Source organism: Manis javanica, chromosome 7 (genome assembly GCF_040802235.1).
Source record: "Manis javanica isolate MJ-LG chromosome 7, MJ_LKY, whole genome shotgun sequence".
Classification (NCBI taxonomy): Eukaryota; Metazoa; Chordata; class Mammalia; order Pholidota; family Manidae; genus Manis; species Manis javanica.
This window is the reverse complement of record NC_133162.1, coordinates 130436431-130461239: the sequence shown is the minus strand read 5'-3', so window position 1 is coordinate 130461239 and position 24809 is coordinate 130436431. Positions and strand designations below refer to the sequence as shown.

Here is a 24809-nt window from a genome sequence, read left to right as displayed (position 1 = left end):
TGAGAAAGTGCTTGTTAAATATAGGATCCAGGACTTACCCAGACTCACTGATTTAAACGCTCAAGGAATAAGGCTTGGAATTCCTCTTTTAAACAACGGCTGCCAGTGAATTTTCTGATTACCCTATCTTAAGTCCTGGCTCCTCTACACTTGGGCTGTGCCCTTGGGTACGTCCTTCCCTACGAGAAGATGGACTTGCCTGCTAGAGTAGTTGCAGGACTCAGACAAGAGAGGTGGGAGCAGGCCCACTGTCAGCCTGAGGGCCGTGTTCTGTAATCTGAGGTCTGCAGAACTCTGCCTGCCGCGGGGCATGGTGAGGGTGTTTGCTGATCTTTGGGCCCTACCCTACTGTCTCATTAAGAGACCTGAAGGTAGAGCCAGGGTCTGGCATTTTTAAAAGCACTTTGGGTGAATTTTCCACACACTGATTTAAAGAACTTTTTTTAGGTTACTATGTTGGTCATAAATGAATCTTTCCTAGCATGGGTTTTGGGGTAATGTAACCTCCATCTTTTCGTCCAGTATTTTTTTCCAGAGCATATGGTGTCTTTTGCAACTGAAACCAATGGTGAAGTATCCCCCACACAGATTTTGCAGGTAAAATATATTTTCGTTAAAATATATAAGTAATAGCATAATAAAGATAAACGTTAAGGTCTATATTTATACGTGTCCAGAGTTTGAAATGCTATCCCTTGAATGATTAATTTTTGCTGGAGGTAAAACTAAGAAGAAAAGGAAAGAATTGGAAAGAAAAGGAAAATAAAATTGAAGAATTCATTAAGCCAATAAAGCTCCCTAGTAATGTTATTCTTCCCAATTTTGGCCAAATGTCAAATGATTTTAAGCATTTAAAAAACGTGTATAATGAAAGGAAACTTGCAGAAGTTGCCTCTGTTATGTGTTTAAAGATGATGGTAGTCTTGAAAAATCAAAATTCCCAGTAAATTATAGACATTTTACTAATAGATATTTAGCATTAACTTTTATAACAAATGCCCTCAATCCTATTTGTGATAAAATATTTAAGCAATTAAACAAAAGAAAAATATATAGAATATGTCTGTTTCATATGCTAACATTTACAGTAACTATGCTGGAAATACTTGACTGTAATTGTGAAATATCTTAGCTGAATTAAGACTGTAGTTCTTTTAGTTAAAAATCTCCTTAGTTTTGCATTTGTTGGGCTCATTTCTTCCAAAATGGCAGTGGCTTTAGGTGATCATTTTCCAAAACATTGTCATTACAAAAAGAATGATTTCAGTTATTTTATTTTTGATAGACTAGTAGATTTCACATCAGAGGCTTTACAGTGTACAGGTTACTGTTGAGCAATGTCTGCATAATGGTGGCTGGCTGATCTAAGGCCCGGGCATCCCCAGCCCACTCGATATTCTCTGATCTGTAATGAAGAAAACTTTTAATATTTCCAGTATAGATATTACTCTAAATATATTGGTATTTAAATACATTGATAAACATACTGGACATCACAGATTTGTTTTCCATGGGCTTTTTAGTACATGATATTTCATTTTTGTGCTTCAAAATATTTTAGAAATACGAGTAGTCTAAACAGATTTCCCTAAAAACTACTATATGCTACTGAGTTTTCAGACACCCCATCAGAATCAGGGTGACTGGCAGCAGTGCCTCAGGACACCAGCTCTCAGTGCTTCAACTCTGTATTACGACAGGGTGTATGGTTGGAGTTTTTCTTCTGCCTCCTTTCCAAAATTCTCCTATAGTACAGTTATATCACTTTAATGTTAAATTAAATTACAAAAACAAGAAAAAGCATAGCTTTGGAATCAGGTGGCCCCGCATGTGCCCCTGACCTCTTCTCTCCACTGAGGCAATGTTTCCACTTTTTAAAACGTTTCTTCTTTTTCTAAGGTGACCTCTGTGACTCCCTTTTTAAAATTTAATTGGTTTGGTTTAATAACTTGGAAAGCACTCAAACTAAAAAACCTACTGGCCTGTTTTGCATGTCAATTAATTAATATCTGTAGCTCATTAAATTAAAAAAATTTTAGTAATGTACTTAAAAAAACACAAATATCTACTATCGTATCAACATGTCCCTGAGTAGCCTTTTAAACTATGCTGCATTGTTTTAGCTATTAATTTCTCTTACAGTTACTCCACTTTGCATTTGTTTGTTAGGAATTCCTATTTTCCTCTTTTAGTGAGACACTAATGCATTTCCACTGACTTATTCAAGTTGCTGAGCACAGCCACTCAGAGCATTTCTTTTCAGTGTCATTTTCCTGACCAACACATGCCCACTGTCTCAGTTCATTATTACCGTGTAACAAACTATTCCAATATCCAGTTGAGGATCCCCTTCTAAGGTGGCTCTTCCCTACATGGCCTCTCTCTGCCCACACGGCGGCTCATGCCCCAGGGCTTTTCCAGTTGCACTGGGCTTCTCACCACATAGCCACCTCAGGGCAGTCACATTTCTTAAGACAGCTAGCTCTCAAGAGTTAGTTAGAACTGGCTGATTGTCACGTCTGCCATACTCTATTGATTAGTGCAGTATTTAGCCCTGCCCAGACCACCTCTTTATAGTTCAGTGGCAAGATCACGTTGCAGAACAACAATTGTGTGGGATGGAAGATGTTGCCGTTCTGTTTGGAAACACACCCTGCCATGCCCACCAACAGTGGAGAACCGTAGAGGACAAAGAGATGCTTCACCCTCATTTAGGAGGTGAACTTGGCTCAACTTTGTAATAACTGAAAAACTGAAATCAGGATTGTGGTCTTACGTATACCATGATGAAGCTGAAGTTGGTGGGTTCTCAGGAACGTCATAGCTAAGGATGGAAAGCAGCAGGACTTAACCCCATAAATGAAGTCCCACCTTTTAAATGGGCAGTCAAATAGCTCATGATTTTGGTGTTTGGCTCAGTGCTAATCAATCTGGATGTATATATTGTGAACGTGTTTTCATTTGGAACTTGCCTCAGTTTATCAAAAGATGGATTAATTTTCTGTTGTACCTATATTGTCATTTCTGTAGTGGTATATAAGTGGTATTGACACTGTTAGATTTTGCATGATTACTAATGCAATGCTTAACATGATTACTAATAAGGCCACAGTATCATTGATTCAAAAGCATAATGAGAATGTCTAATTTTTCTTACAGATGTTTCTGAGTTCAAGCACATACCCTGAAATCCATGGCTTCTTACATGCAAAAGAGCAGGGAAAGAAGTCCTGGAAAAAGATTTACTTCCTTCTAAGAAGATCTGGTTTATATTTTTCTACTAAAGGAACATCAAAGGTATTTGAAACATGCATGATAGAATATGAATCATACACAAATTTTAAGTTAAAATAGGTTTGACTTTATTACTTGATCTTAAGAGTTGATAACTTTTTAATTCTGAACCCTTGCCATAGTCTGTTGGAACACTATTCAGCTTTATTTCCCACTAGTTTCAGCATACATTCTTTGATGGAATCTAGTTCTTATTTCAGGACTGCATACCTTGCTCATTTTGTCCCCACTATGAATTCACCCCCTTTCTCCTTAATGTAGGTTGCAGACTTGGGGGCCAGACAGTTCATATCTTTTCTTTTTATCCCAATTCATACTATCGATCTTTCCCACCTCTGAACTTCTACAGATGTGGATTCAGGTAGTAACACTCGGCTGAGTCCATAATCGCTCTTTAATTCCTTTGGGCGGTTTAGTGTTGTCTCCTCAGCTACACTAGTTCCTAGAGGAAGTTATGTTATGATTCGAGTGGATGTATGTGTTTGTGTGCTTGTGTATATGTACTGCATATACAGTTACTTAGACACAGGTGTTCATACCTGTATACATAATCACACGTACACGGAATTCCCACATTGCTCAGCATTATGTCGGCTGCGCTTCTGTAGTCTAGTCAACGTCAACTCTGCCATATGGTCTGTGTTCTGTAAGTGTTAGCACTTTATGCAATTCATTGATATCTTTTAAGTAAAACTACTTTTTAGAGTTTTTATGAGAAGTGATTTGAATTTCATTTTCATGCATCTGTTGTTGTCAGTGACAACAATGTTGGTTCTTTATTGGTAATCTGTCATTTTCCTCTGGCTGTTCTTCAAATGTTATAATCATTGATGTTCAGTAACTTCCCAGCCGTACTTTTAGGTGCACACATATTCTGATAAATACTGTTCGATTCTCAGTATTGCATTCAATCCACAAATACAATTTTCTTTTATACTGGAAATGTTCATCTGTTGTTTATTTCTCATTCTCATTATCTGATCCTTCTCTTCTACTCTTTCTCTGCGTGTCTCTTATTGACATCACTGCTCACCAGGATCATCTAAGATGACTTCATCTTGACATCCTTAATTTTATTAATCTGCAAAGTCCCTTTTTGTCCAAATGAGATCATGTTCACAGTTTCTTGGGGTTAGGGCACGGGCATATCTTTTGGGGGGCTATCATTCAACTCACTATAGGAAGCCAGGGAAAAATTTTGAAATGATCAAGTCTTAAAAAGATTAGTATGGCTATAGAGAGTTTAAAAAAATCAAGTAGAGAGAGGGAAAGAAAAAGAGAGTGAGGGGAGGGGAACTAGGGGGGCAAGGAGGGAGTCGAAGAGGGAGAGAGATGGATATTAATTAATTAGAGGCACAGGTGCTAATTAACTAGATGGTCATTTTAGTAATGCAGCGTGTAGATGATGGCATTTAATGTAAGCTGAGAAGTAAAGGGGAAGAAAGGGTAGTTGCAAGATTAAATGGCAAATATTCAGGTTTTGCTGAATGATATGAAAGGAAAGGAAGCCTTTAAAAGTGTTCTTGGAGAAAGCAAGAAAGAAACAGAAAGTGATTTATTAGAAAAAACAGGAATAAGAGGTTTGCTAGAAGGTCACTATCTTAGTAAGATAATGATCTTAGTTCTGTTGTACTGAGGTTCTAAAGCATTTACATAGAAATTTCCAGAAAGCAGTTGATGATGGAGACCAGATTATTTGAGTAGTGGTCCTAAGAGGAGATAAGGAGCCAGAAAGGAATAATTCTTGACTCTTTAATGTATTTTCCCAAGAATTTTCCCAGTTCTTGCACAGTTTCCTCCTTTTTCTCATGGATAGTTTTCCTTTGTTGATATTTGTGTGTGTGTGTGTGTGTGTATGTGTGTGTGTCTGTGTGTGTGTGCACGTGTGTGTGTGTTTCCTTGAGGTGTGAGTGGTGGAATGATCCATGGAATGGGGCTCTGCTAATTTAGTAATGCATCCCCTAACACATATTTTATTTTTAAGTATCTAAGTGTTTGACCACTCATATTCTGTCATACAGATGCATTTAACTCTTACACATGCACTGACTTTTCTTGAACACTTAAACTAGTTTCCAAATTTTTCCATCATAAATAATGTTAGGATGAATAACCTATTTTGTGATTAAGGTTTTAACTTTTTCTTAACCATTTTAATGAGGTTGCTCTTTTCCCCATGTTCCGAATGTATGAAATTACCTATGATGGTGTTGTTTAAACAAATGCATGCTGAATCATCTTTTTACTTTTAACATCAGAGAAAAGTGGCCTCTAAATCCAGTAGTAATGTTTATCCAGTGGAAAGATAGGATAATGTTTCTTTAATTTCTAAATTCTTATTTCTTCAGCAGGCTTCTCATTAGAATCAGCCACCTGTGATATTTTGCTTCACCTCTCGCCGCCCCCCTCCCACCTGCTGTACAGGATGGCTCTTACCCCTCCTGCTGAATCTGTGCTTTAACCCTACCTTGGTCTTCCCCTTGCCTAGGCCAAATCATCAGCCTCAGATCTCTATTCTCAGCCCATACTTTAGCTCTTTCAACAAAATGTCTGCTTTTGCTGTGCATTAAGACATAATATTCTCTCTAGCCTGTGCTTCATGGACTGATGAATGATGTTCCATAGTCTATGCATGAAAATGATTTTAAGTTCCCCCTCCAAAAAGAAAGTTGAGATATTAAATAACTTCAAGGACTATAACCCAGGTACCAATTATGTAGGCTATCTAATGTCTAAGATGATATTTCTGCCTGGCAAGGAGACCATTTTTTTGTCCTTTTTCTGTGAAAAGGGTATTGATTTATTTTACTTTCCAAAGATGGAGGCTGCATGGGATTGAAATAACTAGTGCTACAGGCCTTGGAGATGAGACTATGGCTTGTAATTACAGGGAAACATCTGAGCACCCTCCTTTCCATCTCCCTTCATGTATACATGTGCATGCTTAGCCTTTGCTAACCATGCCAGCTCGGCCTGGAGCCTTACAGTGTCTTAAGCCTTGATATGTCTGCAGTAATGGAACCAAAGTCAGTCAGGAGAAGTTACTCATCCTTCCCGTTTATGGCCCTACAGTGTTTCAACCTTTCCCTTACATCCAAATGACTCAGCTGCACTGGCTTCTACAGGATCAGTGGACGGAGATGGTTTTATTCTATCTATGTTGAAATCAGACATTTTTACTAGTCAGTTAATTTCTATCAAGGAATAAACTTTTATCACTTGACAATAAGAGTACCTTTCTTTTTCTTCCCCCCTTGTTCCAAAGGCCTTACGCTGGGTCTCTTCTAACAATTTTCTCCTCTGCCTTCTCCTCCCACAGAGTGGGAACTGTAGTCACTCTTTAAATCAAAATGCCTAAGAACAGTGACAAACAATGACAGTGACAGCATCTCTCACTCTCCCAGTCATCAGGGATGGAATAGCTTTGCTGCTAAATGACTGAAATTGCTTTGGTTTGAATGGGTTGCTCAGGTTGCTGGATGTTCTGTTTTCTTTCTTTTTGTGTTTGTGTGGAGCACTGCTTCTCAACTTCCAGTGCATGGGAATCATCTGGAATCTTGTTAAAATGCAGATTTTGCTTCAGTAGGTCTGGAGTGGGCTCTGAGATTTTACATTTTTAATAAGCTCCCAGGCAAGGCTCATGCTGCTGGGCTAGGACCACACTACCAGTAGCAAGGTTTTAATGAACAAATGCGTTTTGTTCAGTTTTGATTATACATTCAACCCTAGAATTCAGCACTTCTCCAAGTTATTAACCTATCCCATCATAATATGACCCGGGGATTTCCCACGACCGGCTCTAAATCTCACGATTTTCCAGAGAAGAATTAGCCGTTCGTGATTCCACTTTGCCTTAAAAATTAGACACATTCCACTGCCAGGTAATTTCCCAGCACTCATCTGTACAGGCTTCCTTCTTTTTGCAAAGGAGAAGAGTCCTGGCACCTGTCTCACTGCTGCTGTGATGTGCTAGGCGGTACATGGAAGTGAGAGATGATCTTCCCTGAGGCAGGACTCATCATCAGTTCCTCCGCTTTCTTCCCTAGTTGCTTCGGAAGCTCAAAACAACCTATTTCCTTTTGTTAAATTACCATTATTTGAAACCTGGACAAGGAAAACCTCTTCAAAAGCCATTTTTGTTCTCTTCTCTTTCTCAGATTCCTTGAAATGGCAGTTAAAGAGAATGATTTTAAAAAAAGATGATGCATTATTTTATATATTGGGAGTTAAATTATAAACAAATTGCCACTCCTCAATTCAGTAGTAATATTGTATGAAGCTCCTGATTGTTTAAGGATGGCCTGTCTTAGCTTTTCTTCCCTCGTGTTCCCGTGATATTATTTGAAATGTCTTTTTCCAAGGTATAAACTGTGTGATATCATAGAAATACAAAAGCGATAGTGCAAACATATGCATCCATTTCAACCCTTACATCTTTTCTTTCCGAAGGAACCACGGCATTTGCAGTTTTTCAGCGAATTTGGCAATAGTGATATTTATGTGTCACTGGCAGGCAAAAAAAAACACGGAGCCCCAGCTAACTATGGATTCGGCTTTAAGGTACAGGCTTAATATTTTGATAGATGAATAAAGCAAGCCTCAGTCTTTTAGGTAAGCTTGAGTTTCTTTAATTTCTTTTAAAAAGGGACCGCTTTCTCTTATATGTAGGAGAATTTTAGTGGCTTTTATTTCAACAGGTGTTACCTTCAAGATATGCATTAACGATAAACAATGTGCTGTGGCCTTCTAGCCTAACAGAGCAGGAGGGCCCCGCGACCTGAGAATGCTCTGTGCAGAAGAAGAGCAGAGTAGGACCTGCTGGGTGACCGCCATTAGATTGCTTAAGGTAATCTCCCTGCAGGCGTAAATTTCCATTACATGCTGTGAGGACCATGAAAGTTTGACAATATCTGTATTTCAAAACACAAAGACTCAACTATGCTTCTGCGTGCTTCCAGGAGAAAGAAGAAAAATCACCACCACCAAATGTGTGTGTTTTCTTTCTTTATCCGGAAGGTAAACATTTGCAGAGTAGAGTGGAATAAACTTAATACATTTGTTTTTTTTGTGTGTGGAGTCAGTATGCCATTTTTAGAAATTTTCTGACATTTTTTTAAGTATTACATATCTAGCTGGTATAACTGATTGAAACATATCCTATATAGGACTCAGTCTTCATTTTTTAAATTAAATAATTAATTAATTAATTTTTATTTTTTTGACTTAAAAATTTTTTTTATTAAGGTATGATTGATATACACTCTTATGAAGGTTTCACATGAAAAAACAATGTGGTTACTACATTCACCCATATTATCAAGCCCCCACCCATACCCCAATGCAGTCTCTGTCCATCGGTGCAGCAAGATGCCACAGATCCACTATGTGCCTTGTCTGTGCTACACTGTTCTCCCCATAATCCCCCAAACCGTGTGTACTAAACATAATACCCCTCAATCCCCTTCTCCCTCCCTCCCCACCCACCCTACCCCACCCCTCCCCTTTGGTAACCACTAGTTCATTCATGGAGTCTCTGAGTCTCTGCTATTTTGTTCCTTCAGTTTTGCTTCATTGTTATACTCCACAAATGAGGGAAATCATTTGGCACTTGTCTTTCTCTGCCTGGCTTATTTCACTGACCATAATGTCCTCCAGCTCCATCCATGTTGTTGCAAATGGTAGGATTTGTTTCTTTCTTATGGCCGATCAGTAGATGAATGGATAAAGAAGATGTGGTACATATACACAATGGAATACTATTCAGTCTTCATTTTAAAAAATGTTGCTGTCAGTCCAACACAAAGTGTATTTTACAAAGCGCCCACCCGGGTATGTTTAGAATAGTTGTTTTACATTTCATTTAAATATTGTACAGATTGCTTTCTAGTTTAAGTGTAACTCAAGTTATTCAATAAATTTTAGTAGAGATATATTAATTAAAACATCTACCTTTGCACTAAGTGTAAATTACAACTTAAATGAGCATAATTTGTTGGTGGGCATTTTGAAAGGAGTAAGAATGTTCTAAATGGTAAGTCGGGAAGAGAGATGTAGAACTGATTTCTGCCAGACTGACACTTATTCATTTTTAAAATTTGTATGCTAGTAAATTCAGTACGACTTTACATTTACAATTATGAAATTATCAACCATTCCTTTTGAAGAAGGGCAAAATAATCAGAATCTGAAGTATTAGCTGTCATACCAGGCTTGGAAGAAAGTTTTGCTTTTTATCCTTCTATTATTTTAATTGAGGTGAAATTCACATAACATAAAAGCAGGCAGATTGACTACTTTTAATGTGAACAATTCAATGGCATATAGTACATTCAAAGTGTTGTGCAATCAGCACCTCTGTTTAGCTCCAAAACACTTTTATCACCTCAAAAGGAAACTTCGAGCCCACCGGGCAGTTATTCCCAGCCCAGGGTGACCGTCAGTCTGTGTCTGTCTCCATGGATTTGCTTATTTAGATACTTCACAGAAATGAAATCATATGTAACCTTTTGTGTCTGTCTGCTTTTACTTAGCATATTGTTTTGTGGCTCATTCGCCTTTTGTAGCATCTATCAAATGGGTTGTTTGTACCTTTTGACAGTTGTGAATAGCGCTGCTGTGAACATATGTGTACGTGTATTTAAGCACCAGTTCTCAGGTTTTTCAGGTATATACCCAGGAATGGAATTGTTGTTCATATAGTAATTGTTTGTTTACCTTTTTGAGGAATTACAGAATGTTTTCCGTGGTGGCTCAACTACTCTACATTCCTACCAGCAATGTATGAGAATTCTAATTTCACCATGTCCTCGCTCACACTTGTTATTATCCTTTTTTTTTAAATTTTAAAGAATCATTTCACACCTAGTGGGTGTGAAATGGTATTGGAAGAAAGTTTTCAAAAATGCTTAAAGGAAGCTTTTGGAATGACTGTAATTTGCTTCCTTTTGCTGTTATGGTGGAGAGCCAAGGAGGTCACCTTTTTATAAGAGATTTGTCCCAAATAGCATACTGTTAAATGGCTGTCAGCTATCATCATTTGGTTTCAGTAAAGCTGAGAAGTCTTGGTTCTTTGAAATCCTAATGATAAATAATCACTCCTATGTAGCTCTCATTGTCATAAAATATAAACAAGAGAAAAGAAATTCAGAGTCTTGGGAACCAGCCAATCAAGGAGCAGAAGTGAGGTAGCTAGAGATGTGCTCTGGAATCAGCTGAGGGGCATCCTCAAGGTCTGTGTGCCTGGCCCCAACCTTGGGGACCCCGATTCAGTGGGTGAATCCCAGGTGTCTGCCTGATTAAGAACCACTGACCTCATCCAGACCTCTCCTTTTACAGATGAAGAGGCTGGCACCCTTTGGAAGGCTTTACCCCATCACAGTTGTAGGGAAAATTGTAGAGAAAATACCCTGAGGTTTCTGGTTCTCCCTCCCCTTCCATCAAAACTCTGGAAATCAGGCCAGGTTGGTAGAGGAGACGCTTTCCAATCTGGTGAGTCAAGTCTTTCTCCCTCCTAACTTGGGCTCAAAGTCAGACACCCAACAGAGGAGCAATTGGTAAGCGCACTTTCTTGAATCAGTCTTTCAGTGAATCTAACACGTCGTGATCTTACTAGATTACTCAGTTATTTTGGTCTAACTAGAAAGAAAATTATTATGCCAATGGAGTTTTAATATGATGCTTTCATGTCCCTCAAAATTTTTTATTTTCATTTAAGTGTTATTTTAGATTTATTTAGACCTATAGATCTAGATTTTCCTCATTTATTGATTTTGTGCATGACACGAATATATACATATATATGATTATATATGTGAAATAAATTAGCTTGGGTATCTTTAAAACTTCTTCATATTCTAAGTCTGGCATTTCTGAATCCTTTTCATCTCAGAGTCGTGGATACCCATATTTTCCACAGACTCTGCAGCTCTGTGGCATCAGGAGCCTCAGGGAGGCAGAACTTCTCAAAGACGTGCCCTGCCGGGGTCTGGGGGGGCTGTCTAGCCGCTGACACCCCTTTTGCATGGGTTGATGCTGATGATTCCTTGATCCCCTCAATGATCAGGCAATGGGAAGTCACGTGGTCCACAGTGAATATAAAATGCCTTCGATTATAAGACATAGTTCCAGGTGTTAAAATTTGAGAAGAAATGAGTCTGAGAATTAATGAAATAAACTAAAGGTTTTTTTTTTGATGACTTCTGTATCCAAAGGGCTGAGTTTCTGGAATTTTGTCCCTTTATACTTTGACTCTTCTCGAAGCCTCTTTCGAGTCACAGATGCGCGGTTTCTAAACGCTCTGTTGTATCAGTTTCCCGTTGCCTCTGTAACGAATCGCCACCAGCACAGTGACTTACAGCAACGCAGATTTATTATCCTACACCTCTCTCATTCAAGAAGTCTGGATTGGGTTTTATTGGCCTCAAAGCGAGGTGTTGACGGGGCTTCATTCCCTTCTGGAAGCTTTAGGGGAGAATCCATTTCCCTTGCCCTTTCCAGCCTTTGGAGGCTGCCCGCATTCCTCGGTCAGACTCGTGGTCCCTTCCTCCACTTCAAAGGCAGCAGTGTCTGGCCAGGTCCTTTCATCCTGCCGTTTGCCCGGCTCTCCCCTTTCTGCCTGCCCCTTTCACTTAGAAGGACTATTGTGATCACATTAGAGCTACCTCAGTAGTCCAGGATGTTCACCTAATTTCAAGGTCACCTTATTAGCATGATTATTTCCATCTGCAACGTTAATCCCCCTCTGTCAGGCAGCTTGGCATATTCAGACAGGTTCTAGCGATTAGGATGGGGAGCTCTGTAGGGGCTGCTACTCTGCCCACCACATCCACCTTCCCTGTTGTGTCGATTGTGGTAAAGCTTTTGCAGGTAAGGCTGGAAAAGGGAGGCAGGCATCAGTGAGGACTTTTTCCCTGGAGCTAATGAGAAAACACCAAATGGTATCAAAAGGGAAAGTGATATGACCTGTTTTACACTTGATACAGGAAGCCAGGGCCCGCCCGCACAGGCCCATTTGAGACCCTCTAATAAGGGGGCTTGTTTCTCTTAGCGGCTTATAATCAGTGGGGCACTTGTTTTGTCCCCCTGTCTGGTCCAGCTGGACTCACCTGATGTTAGAGGTATTTTTGGATTGTCTCCTTTGGTTGTGTCATTTCCAGAGTTTATCTTTGTACCTTGGTGGGGAGGAGCAGGCAGAGACTAAACTGTCACGTTGGCTGGACTGAAAGTGTCCCTTTGGTTTTCATTGTATATGACTCGGTCAATGGAGCCTCCCCCAGGAAGCTTTGTTTTATTTCCCTTTTTTTTTTTCCATATACGCATACAAACTCTTCATGTAGCATCAGATGAAGATCTCTTGTTCTCTTTGGAGAAATTCCAGTTACATATAGAATCGCAGAAGATCTGAGACTTAGGAACGGGTAGATTTGCTCATGTACAGCATCCTGATTACACGTTGTCTGCTGCCCTTCCCTTCAGTGAGAGCTTTGCTGGCTTCTCTGACCTATTTTGGTCACTTCCCTGATCCTTCATAGGACAGGGAAATGTTAGGGTGATCCACACCCTGCCGCTTGGCCAGAGTTAAGTGCCTACTAAAGACCTCCACCAGCGCAGAAGCACCCACCTAACACCACAGGTACCAGGGACAATATGTCTTTGAAGAAAATAGTCTTATTAGTAGGTAGCAGGCTTTTTACTGCAGATAAATAAAAGGTTGTACTTTGTAGAAGGGTTGGTTAGAGGTTATTATATATTCTCCAAAATGAATTTGGCTAGGAATTAAGCTCCTCTGTCTTCTTTTTAAAGTTATTGTAGGCTTAGAGTTGATTTAAAGTAAATTTCATTAGGTACCATTAATGTCAATTAAACCTTAAATTAAAAAATAATTTTTAGAAGCTGGGAAATAATTGGATAAAGAAGTCAACACAGAGAATTTTAAATGAGTGTGGGTTTGCATTCATATTAAAAGCAAAATTTTGAAAATAGTGACTCTCCTTGCCCACCCCTCTGATTTTCTACCTAATTACCGCATATATCCACTTTGCTGAAATTGCTTTTAAGGAAATAGTCGTTAGTAGAGAAATAGCTCTGTTGGACTGTTGAGAGAGCATACATCCTAAGGATGAGATTGGATTCCACCGTGTCTCTTCCATCTCTTTTATATAGGACCTACTTTTAAGTTCATTATAGCTCTGTGACACAGAGGGAATTGTAGAGTATAGCCCCTGCTCCCTACCCCCAAATGCCCATCTGTTCCATTGGTTTTTTTTTTAACCAAGTGCCTTAAACATAAGCAGGTTATCCTTGTCTTCAGATAGTGAACTCTGCAAGATAAATGTGGTCATGGCACTTGGCATTCTTAATGGTTCTCAAACAGATAATCTAATTACGGTGCAGACAACCTTTCCAAGTGAGGCCTGGCAGCCCAAGTCTTATGATGCTACGTCCTCAAAGTAAAGGTGCTATAGCTTTTATCTGCTGCCATTCATGTTGTATTTTGTGACTCTTTGAAATCAGCCTGATTTCTTACCAATTTGATTTCTCTGAATTTAAAGCCCAAAATAAAACAGTGTCATAGCAGTATTGTTACCAATTTTATTTCCCTGAATTTAAAGCCAAAAATAAAACAGTGTCATAACAGTATTATTACCAAAGGATGATACAGTGTCAGGAATCTTCAACATTGAGCCAAGTTTATGGTTTTATCAATGAGACAATGCAATTCATCGACTAGTCATTGAAGAGTTACTGTGAATTTTACCTGGTGTTGCCTAGGATGTATATGAGGTTTGTGGAGTCTTTGTACCAGAAACCCTGGCACCCTTCCCAAGTGAGCTTTCTTATGACTAGGTGATATGTCACTGCAAATGGTTTTGGTGCTATTGGTGCTAAGAAAGATAAGTAGCAAGGTCAGTTCCAGATCTTTACACTGGGGAGCTAGACCGTAAGTGTGGGTCCAAGTGAAAAACAATGTCTTTTTAAATGTATCATTGTCAGGCACCAAAAGCTTACCTTTCAAAATTTTGGTTGCTTTATATGTTGTTTTAAGGAAAGCTTATAACTTCTACTTTTTATATTGGTGATATATAGTTAATGCAAGTAATGATTTCATAAATGATGTGTGTAGTACAAATGGTGGGAATGTATCCCTGTTTATTCGTTCTGCAGTATGGCATGCAGCTGTACCAGAATTACATGCATCCACATCAAGGCAGAAGTGGCTGCAGTTCTCAGAGTATATCACCCATGGTAAGGACCAAACTATTGAACCGATATTTTATTTATATTTACGTTATATGAATTTGCAAACACATTATATTATAAATGACTTGAAAATACATTGATATGCTTTCCTTCTGATCAAGTAAAGTAACTTTGGCACCATCCTATCATACTGTTGTGTTGAATTATTGATTCTTGAGTTTCATATGATTACATCCCATGATAAAGTCACAGCAATAGTGTATACATGATGGGTCCTATTAAAATAGATGATATTGTATGTTAACTTAAAAAAATATTTGAAAGAATTACATGAATCATTCAGCATCATTACCACTTTTGAGACTAGATTTTAATAAGATAATTTATAGAATATTTTCCTTGGGATTGTAGATGTTTTCTTAATGATTGATTTTGATTGTGGGCTTCCTTAATTTATTTAAATGTTAATTCTGGGATTGTCTTAGCCTAGTATAAAGATAACAATGGTTTGGAATATTAAAATCCGCACTGTATATATGGGAGTTCCTTTGCATTCTGGTTTTCTAACAATCAATTTTTTAAAGTTCCAGGTCCTTGAAAATCAAACTGCTCTCCAGGAAACCCAAAAACTACAAGGCAAAATATAGGTCATGAATTGCATTAAGTCTAGTACCTCCTTTCCTCTCAGATTTATACTAAGTGCAACGTGGATACTTACTTGCAGACACACACAGACACAACTTTTTCCTTCTTTAGGAACTAACTTTAATTTCCTGCGCATTAGCACAAGAAATTTATTTCTGAACGTTAAGTTTCTGTTCTGCTATTTTTGCTTTCACTCCTTAATGCGGAGTATGTTAGGGATTCAGATGTATGTGCCTGTGTTACAGATCACCTAAGGTGCCGCGTCTACACTGAGGTTAAAAATATGCTCCTCGTGGCTGTGACCAAGGAAGGCACATTTCCCTGCATGGAATGTAGCCGATGGATTGCTCAGTTCTAGGAAAGAAGCGTGAAATAATGTTGATTTTAAAGCCTGATAGACTAATACGGAAAAAGAACTCCAATTCTGTAGTCATGTTGCTTTAAGTTGTGGAAGAGTTAAGTGTTCATCTTTGTATCGTCCCACTTTTAAGCCCTAGAATAAGAAACTAAGGAATATAATGAATTTTTATAAAAGCAATTGCTTAAAGGTGAGTATTTTTACAATTTGTCAGCTTACCCTTATCTTTCAATCCATATATATATATAAAGAATAATGAGTCTTATTATCTTAAGCCTTTCCTAAATCCTTCTGAATTTCTTCTAGCATCTGTAGTTATTAGGATGAACATGTTATTAACAGCCATGCATTTGGACATTTGGAGGTAATTATTGTTTAGTGTCCTTGTAATCATAGAAAAAAAATTGTTACAAAGTACTTTCTAGTTTCGTCACTGTCATTAGCCTCCAAGTACGGTATTATCCTTCCATTGAAAGTGAACTTGCCGTTGATATGTATATGAGAGTATGGTTAGTCTAGCTTCCCTGGTTTAACACCTTGGATGGGAACAGACACGCCTTGAGTGAGTCTGGTTGGAAATTGTGATTGAAGAAGGGGTTTAGGCACCGGTATGGGGAAGACCTACACAGCAGTTGTCGTAATCAGAGAACAGCAGTTAAGAATTGTATGTGCACTTTTCATTTACATGAAGGAAACAAAGAAGTTTCGGGAGGTGTTTGTGCTGACTCTGGCGTCTACACAGAATCCCAGCTTTCTAGGTTCTCATAGAAGAGTCAGTGGCCTGCACAGTGGGGGCCAGTGTCCCTCACTGGCCTCTGTGGGTTTTCATCTGTGCTATTTTCTGGGAGCAATATAGAAAACTTCATATACTCTATTTACATTTTTAAAGGAACGATATTATCTTCTTAACTTCTCCAGGGATACATTTTGAGAAGAGAAATGAGAAGAAAAATTCTCATACTGTAATGAGCATCATAGCTAAATATATAACACATAATAGCCGCTCCTGTCAACCTTTGAAAGGAGAGTCATCAGCAGATATTTCAGGAACCCGAATGTGCTTGGTTCTTTTAGGGGCAAAGAAAGGATGCATTTAAGGGAGCATCTGTTAATATGGCCCTGGCTGGAGTGAGGGGATGGGGAAATGAGTCGATTCCAGTTCTTATCGTTCCTCACTTTGGACCGGACCCTACGCCAGATGTCCCAAACTGTAGTTTCTCTCCTGTACCTCCCACTCTCTGGTACATCAAAGAACCGTAGGTAGAGCCTGCTGTCACTGCTTTTCCATAAGCTGTCTGTGTGACTTTGGTCCAGTGGCTGGTGTCCTACAGTATAAAATAAGGGGCATGGCTGCATAATTTCTAAAACTGATTACATCTCTCATCTCCTTTGACTCTGTATGAAGCAGATGAGAGAACAATATCAGGAAATTCTGTTCCCTTTTGCACAGAACCGTGCTGCAGGTTTATCCGAATCTTTCAAGTGGGGTAACAGAGAGTGTGAGGCTACTAGTTACCTCCTAGCTAAACTGTCTGAAAAACATTTTATGTTCAAAACTCACCAAGAGGACCTAATCTCAAAGTGTGGCTGGGCTATCCAGGGGGTACCCAGGTCTCTTCTTTCTTAAAAAAAGAGACCTGCCATTAAAATCATGGATGCTTTTTAAGGGCTCACCCTATTTATCGCACTAGAAGAAAGAGCTAAAAAAAGGGACAAATATTTGAGAAATACACGGATTCTGAATGTTATCAACATTGCATTCCTATGTGAAAGAAATTGAGCTGAAAATGACCTTTTGAGTCCAAGTCAGATTCTTGTCCACTTCCATTTCTTTGTCCACCAAAGGTAAACTATTAATTTTTCATCCACCACCTGCCACTCAGTAGAAAACATTTGCTATATTCCTGTGTTTTCCCCTAGTGGAGTTAACGTAGCAGATGAAAATACTTACTTGCATTGTAGATACTCTACTTAGATCCAGTAATTATGGAACACGGGATCTTGTTTTACCTTCCAGCCTGTCATGTTATAGGCAAAAAACCAAAACACAACGAGCAAACCAAAACAAAAACAAGATCAGCAGGTTATGTTTATTTTGCTCCTCTAACAGTATTTTTATGTCATCAGAACGTTGCGATTGCAGAGCCCATCTTGGTGTATTAAGGTAGAGATATTGTTAGGATAAAGCTATCATTATGTTTGAGATTAGTTACTCTGTGGTTTGGGCAGGTGGGGGCTTTTCATTAATGTCGGCAAAGCAAAAGTATATCCAACGGGTCCATAGCCCGGCACAGAAGATCACGGGGTGAGAAGGGCAAAGTAAGGTGTGACAGCAAATAGAGATTACAGAGACAGCATCTGTCTGCAAAGAGCAGCTGTCAGTTATAAATGCTCCTGTAACAAATGAAAGATTGCCTGCTGGACCTCTAGGTATGAAGATGAACTGTAATAAGATTGCAGACCACTACAGCATGGTTCGAAGAGAAACAGCAAATGCTAATAAAGTGGGATGTGTGATGCAGTGATAAATGAGGCCCCCAATTTTTTTTGTGTGGACAAGGTTTTGTTTCAGGCACACATATGGCTGTGTAGTCGGTTAGACCAAGCTATGCCTGGCACAACCCATGTGGAGAGAGAGAAACTGGTCTGAAGCCACTGGCCTCCAGGTACACACTGGCTGGCCTTTGCCCATTAGCACTCCATGTTTTGTGTTACTCTTGTATTAACAAGTGGGGATAACTGTTAAACATTGTCCATGCTGTTTTTGAATTTTTTTTTTCTTTTGGAGAATTTTCAGTCTCATAAATGGACCAAGCCTCTTGACTGAAGATTTTGACAATTATCTTTTTTTAGAATGCATCATTTGGGATGCCATACTTTTAAAAAGATGGTTGTGAAATTGAGCCCTAAACAAACAAAAAACAAAAATATGGTCCAGGTTTGGCATATTTTATTTTCACCTAGAGAGAATATGAATTCAAAAAGTAGTGGTCTGAAAGATGATTTTATTACTTGTTCAAATTATGTTTGTTGAAAGATGTCTTTTATGTAAGTTCCCTTTTTGTCACACGGACTTATTTTTGCAACTCTCACTTGGTCACGTGTGTCCTCACAAGATGAAAAAACATGCACGTATTAAGTGATAGAAATTTTAGTATTATGGAACTATCTGAATCATCTTCTAAGAAAGATGAAAGTTGATCTGATAAGCTTTTAAAATGCATACTGTAGTTTGTTCCTTTGTAAAATATGAGTACTATTTCTTCTTAAGGAAGTGATGTAAGTCAGTCTAAGTTATGGTTTTGTCTCTCTTGAACCTTGTAAATTAGTTGCTGTATAAGTAGATAGATTTGACATATAAATGGTAATTGATGAATTTCAAGTCCTAATAGAGAGACAAATTCAGAAGTAATGGATCTTTTTAGCCACAGGAAGGATTTTTTCTTTCTAAATTGGCATTTTCCCATTTTACTAGAGAGTATGAAGAGAGAGGTTTTTGTTTTAGGAGAAAGTCATGCTTACTTGGAAAGCCTTTTAATCTCTTAGCTCAACACTTAATTCAGTAACCTTAACAAACAACTGTGTAACTTATTTAACTGAAATGTTTTATAGCACCATTTTATCTTGAATATGTATTTTTCACCTTTTAATGTCCTGCTGCCACTTTTGGAACCACAGTCTAGAATGGCAACATATTTCCTGCAAACACTTAAAGATAACTTTCAAAGATATTTTCATGGTAAAAAATGTGTTTATTATTTTTTTTTCCAGAGAAGTATATCAGAGAATTCCCTAGTAGCAATGGACTTCTCAGGCCAGAAAAGCAGAGTCATAGAAAATCCCACAGAAGCACTTTCGGTTGCCGTTGAAGAAGGTCTTGCTTGGAGGGTACATATAGCATCACGTTCCTCAAAATGTTTCTGATTTGAATTTGTTTTACCCCAAAAGCTGGACTTTCTTCCCCTCTTCCTTGTGCAGAAAAAGGGATGTTTACGCCTGGCCACTCATGGTAGCCCCACTGCATCTTTACAGAGCTCTGCCACAAACATGGGTACGTCTGCACGTGGTCCCCTGGGACTGAAATTATAGATGGGCATTTAGTTGGAGTAGCTAACTGGTTGAGGGTGGAAAGCACGTGCAACTAAATGGTGATAATTTCAGACACAGCTTTGTGTTCCTCCATTGTATTCCATCAGCTATCCACCGGTCCCAGCCCTGGTTTCACCACAAAATTTCTAGAGATGAAGCGCAGCGATTGATTATTCAGCAAGGACTTGTGGATGGGTAAGTTTGATTTTGAATGGTAGTGATTTGGTTTCTCCTGTAATCTATAATTATTCATTCAACACACATACTGTTTTGACTTGGGCTTATCATAAAACAGAAGTGACTTTGTTATGGAAGGATGGCTGCCCTTGTATCCTGCATTATCTATATAATACTTGGGACCCTGTGTGCTTAGTGATTGTGCGCAAATGAACAGATAACTGAGAGGATGCTCTGCTTTTAACCAGTGATTATTAGTACTACCCATTCTGTACCAAGACTAGTATCTCAGATAAAACTGACTTGTTTTGGGGTGTCAACATTTTGATTTGAACATATAATTAATATGATTCAAAAATAAGATTTGTGTCATGACATTATCTTACATGTTATATTTTTTTAAGTTTGATGCAGGGGGTATTAAGTAGAAGGCTCATATGTTTTGACTGCTTGTTTTATTTTTTTCTCTCTGCTTACATGCCTATTTTCTGTCTAAATTTTGGCAGTTTAAAGTAATAGAAACCTAAGAAAAGAGTACTTGTTGACTGTCTCTCGTGTTATCTTCTAGTGAGGTAGCATGGAAAATACAAGAGAAATAAAAAATGGATTAAGAAAGATTTATAATCTAAAGAATTTTCTTTTTTTAAATTATCAATATTTCAGATACTTTCTTTAATACTAGCTAAATTCTCTTCCCAAATGCCATACAAATAGGGAAGTTGTATTGAGGCTTGGATGAGAAATGCAACTAGCATCTATTTGAACCAATGGTGAATGGGATCTTTTATCTTCCAGGGTTGGCTTAAGTTGATGACGAGATTTCAAGGTGATTTAATACTGACATTTAGATAAAAATGAATCTTCATATGGAAGACTATTAATAGCCAGTCAGAATTTCACTGGATTCTGAATAAGAGAATATTTGAATGAGCTTCTCTGTGTGGAGCATGGTCTTTCTAGATTCAAATCTGAATAATTAGTAGAATTACAATCTGATGAGACCAAGAAAAGATATAAATTGCAAGGAATTGTAAACTGTTTGGGAGGATTATAATTTTCCCATTTTCTAAGCCCAGCTTTTTTCGATTGAATGCAGTAATTGCATAAAGAGTATTATCTTTATTTTTAAAATTTTTGAATTAAAAAAATTGGCCTTGGGGGGGCGGGGGTTATTCCTTTGGAAAAATGCCACGAGGCCACGCAGGCCACTAGGTGGCAGTGGTGACACGCTCGGGAATGGGGAAAGAATCAGCCTGGTTTACCAGTGAGTCTCTTGTACCACCTCCTCGTGATGTAATGTCTGAATTTCACGCAATACAACTGAAATGGATAATCTCATCAGACATCTGTGATGGCTCAAATTTGGCTGCCTCTTTGCCCAGGCACAGAGTCACCAGTGTGGACTGTTTGCACAGTCTGTTTGCCAACAATTAACACAAAGCTGGTTTTGCATAGTCTTGCGAGTAAATAAGAGCCCCCTCCTGACATCATTTTTCTCTTAGGCCATTAGGCCATGTCTTGTTTTCCCAGCCTGACACTACAGAGGCTTTTCTGCTGCATTCTTCAAGGTTAAAGTATAAGTTTTTGGGGTGTTTCTTTTACTTAAAACATTTTGTTCAAACATTTAACAAATGATTTTAAGGTTGATTTATTTTTAGAATGTATTTATTTCTCACTTTCTGTTGTGTGGGTACCATGTAATGGTAGGAACCAGAATCAAGAGAAAAAAGGGGATCCAGTGCAGAAAAGGGGATTACAAAATGATTTCATTCTAGATGATTTTCTTTTCAGGGCCTACTGCAACCCAGATTTAGAATAACAATATGCTAACGCCCCATTCTCTGTAAAGAAGTGCTACATGTGAATACCCAGTTTCCCGGTGGAGAAAGGACACATTAATTATTGATGCCAGCATAGCATTATATTGCTTATTGTGAGCAAACAATCTGACAAATGGGCTGTATGTTTATCCTTTTAAAGTGAAATTAGAGCTGATGACAGTTTTACAGTGTAAGGATCTGTTATACCGTGCTGTTTACCAGGTCGGATAATCCCACCATTGAATACAAAGTAAAGGAAAACTCTGGCTACATTTATGAATATACTTCCTGCATTCGTTACATGCTGTCTTTCTTTGAAATCCATGAGTAAATGCAGAAACATATTGAAATTCCTTCTCTCTCTTTAGAGTTTTCTTGGTACGGGATAGTCAGAGTAACCCCAAAACTTTCGTACTGTCAATGAGTCATGGACAAAAAATAAAGCATTTTCAAATTATACCAGTAAGTAATTTGTGATTTCACATTCGTATATCAGAAATGATCTTCATGCATAAGCTTTTGGAAACTGTTTTTTTCAGATTTTTTATTAAATATAACTTGGGAGCTTGTGCTTTGACCAGACTTAAGTTTGGCAGAAATGGTTTTATAAGCCTGAATTAATATAAGAAATACAGGAATTGTGAAAATTAAATTTCCCTTTTTCCATGAAATGTGATTTAGCAATATCATATAGACCCCATGCCACCTATTGTTAAAAGGCCACTAAAAATTCTTTCTGAATTCTACCAGTGGTTCTTTAAAAACCATTATTTTAAAGCCTTTTCTCCTTTCATGTCTCAAAAATGTTTTTTTGTGTGTGTGTGTGCTTTTTTAGTTTTATTTTTAATCATTATGGATAGAAACACAGGTACTGCAGAACTGGAGAACATTCCAACTATTCTGAGCACATTCTGTAATTCTGTTTCTGGATGGCACGACTTGCTTTGGGAGTTTCGTTGCTTCTGCTGTGTGTGTGTGTGTGTGTGTGTGTGTGTGTGTGTGTGTGTGTGTGTGTGTCTGCACGCACACACGCAGGTATGTATACATGCGATCTGTATATTGGGACCAGACAGTAATGGGATAGAAATTCAGTCTATTTTCAGTATGTAAGATTGCTAAATTGCTAGTGTTCCCTTTTGAATGGCCTCTTTTTGGAATTTTAGAGTCTATATGAAGTATCTTCCCTGTTTAATATGTGGTTAGTGTCCCTGAAAAATATAAATTGCTTACTATTAGAAGACCTCATTGCCCAAAAAGAAGAAAAAAAAAGAAAGGCAACTGTCATTCAATTTTTCTAATGCTTGATTGAGTCAGAAACAGTTTGTAGATACAAATTATATAAATATTCATTTTTAATACACTAAGAGAGGCTGTTAGGTAGTCATCATTTAGAAATGGGAATCAATTTCTGTAAAATGGAACATTAAAATACTCTGTTTGCTTTTACAGTGAATAGTGTAGATTTTTCACTGTTTCTTGATTCAGAACAGTATTTTCAGAATAGAATATATTGTTCCAAATATTGGACTTTGGGAGAATCAGAGGGAGAGGAAGTGGAGCCCCAGTGCTTATCCCAGGACCCCATGATGCTTCGTTTAAATGCAAGTGAAGTCGCGTAAACGAAGCGGCCATACCAGAACATTCTTCTCACTCTCCTTTAGTTTCATCAACTTGTGGGTTTGGGCAAATAGACACAGTATGCGTAGGATTTGATTGTCCTTCTGGGTGTTTTGTCCTTCTTTCTGAGCTTGTTGTTTTTCCTCTTGCAGGTGGAAGATGACGGCGACATGTTCCACAGTCTGGATGATGGCCACACGAGGTTTACAGACCTGATCCAGCTGGTGGAGTTCTACCAGCTCAATAAGGGTGTTCTTCCGTGCAAACTGAGACACTATTGTGCTAGGATTGCTCTCTAGTCAAACCGGAAGTGACTTATTGTTCAACTGTTGAAGAAAAAGGACTTAAGAAAAAAGAGGAAAAAGAAAAACCATGAACAAGGGAGGCCATGGTGAAAAGAATCTCTGTCACCTACAGGTTACAAAGCATAGTTTTTGCATTGGAAATAAGAGATTTGGATTGACATTACAGTCATCCTTTAAAATTTATTAGTTAAAATTAAACTTCAGAAAAAATGATTTGGTGTGTTCTTGTGTGATTTGACATTACCATAATATTTTCTTCAGATATGCACATTTTTCACATCTTTCTGTCCTTATAGTAGCATTAGAACTTTCAACCACAAAATAGGCAAAAAATATTGGGGTTCAGGATGAGTAGTCTGCAGACTGGATTTCGATTACACTACATTTTTTTGTAACTTTAAAAGTATAATAAAACCTTGGGTTATGAATTAAAAGAAGCAACCCACAACATGTTAACAAAACTAAAAATTATTTTGAATTATGTATTATCTTAGTTTATAATAGCTTTAAAATCAAATCATATTTTCAAGTAGCAAGTTAAAATTATTTGGAAATATATTGATTTTTTCAGGATGATTTTTATTACCTCGTCAGATTATTAATCATACAGTAATCATTACACTGGTATTGTACCTATTAGGGACACATCACCTACTGCATTTTTTTAATTCATTTAATGATTAACTGGAACTATTTGTTCTTAAGAAAATGACCAAAATATAGATGGGATTTACGTGATTTGCACATGCCTTCTGTGGCATATAATCTGTGACAATGTAACATTGTCACCTTAATATTTCACTTTTGCCCAGGCTGTAATTTTCAGAGGGCTCTTCATATTCTTTTCATTCTAGATTTTCAACCTGATCAAAATCAGTGAAACCAAAGATGCAAAATCTCTGAAGATCCTAATAGGTAAATCCATGCTATTCTCTTTGCCAACTGCCTTTTTGCTTTCTTACCTTGCCAACATCAATACGGAAAGCGAAATATTTTGGAAACTTGAGGCACCTCTTGAAACTCCTTTTTCACCTCTGAGAATCTGGTAGGTTTTTGTTGGGATTCCATGACTGTTTTTCCCATCTTGTGGGAATGATACTCATTGTTCTAAAGAAAGAAAGAAGAGAAACAAAACATCAAATAAACATTAAAATCATGCCAAATTTGCCTATGTCTTCTCTAGTTGATCCTTACAACACTGTGGGAAAGTTAGGAAGACTTTCTGCAACTATTTCAAAAATGCCTATTTTAGTTTTAAATAAAAGCTATGCATTTTTGGTAATAAAGCATCCAAAAACAGTCATG

At 38.0% G+C, this 24809-nt stretch overlaps 1 protein-coding gene across 4 annotated transcripts in view; it reads left to right on the top strand.

The window, feature by feature from the left end:
• The window catches only part of GRB14 (growth factor receptor bound protein 14), a 105876-nt gene extending 82159 nt beyond the window's left edge, over positions 1-23717 (top strand). For 2 of the 4 annotated variants that reach the window (XM_036996111.2, XM_017655313.3), the window contains 10 exons: positions 523-597; positions 3160-3297; positions 7744-7854; positions 8045-8140; positions 14458-14538; positions 19268-19384; positions 19475-19547; positions 19693-19780; positions 21951-22044; positions 23352-23717. In XM_036996111.2, coding sequence (XP_036852006.2) covers positions 523-597; positions 3160-3297; positions 7744-7854; positions 8045-8140; positions 14458-14538; positions 19268-19384; positions 19475-19547; positions 19693-19780; positions 21951-22044; positions 23352-23498 — 1020 coding nt within the window. In that variant the 3' untranslated portion in view covers positions 23499-23717. The remainder of the gene's footprint in view (positions 1-522; positions 598-3159; positions 3298-7743; positions 7855-8044; positions 8141-14457; positions 14539-19267; positions 19385-19474; positions 19548-19692; positions 19781-21950; positions 22045-23351) is intronic. The other 2 variants (XM_036996113.2, XM_036996112.2) reach the window with 2 other exon arrangements.
• Positions 23718-24809: the final 1092 nt, after the last annotated feature.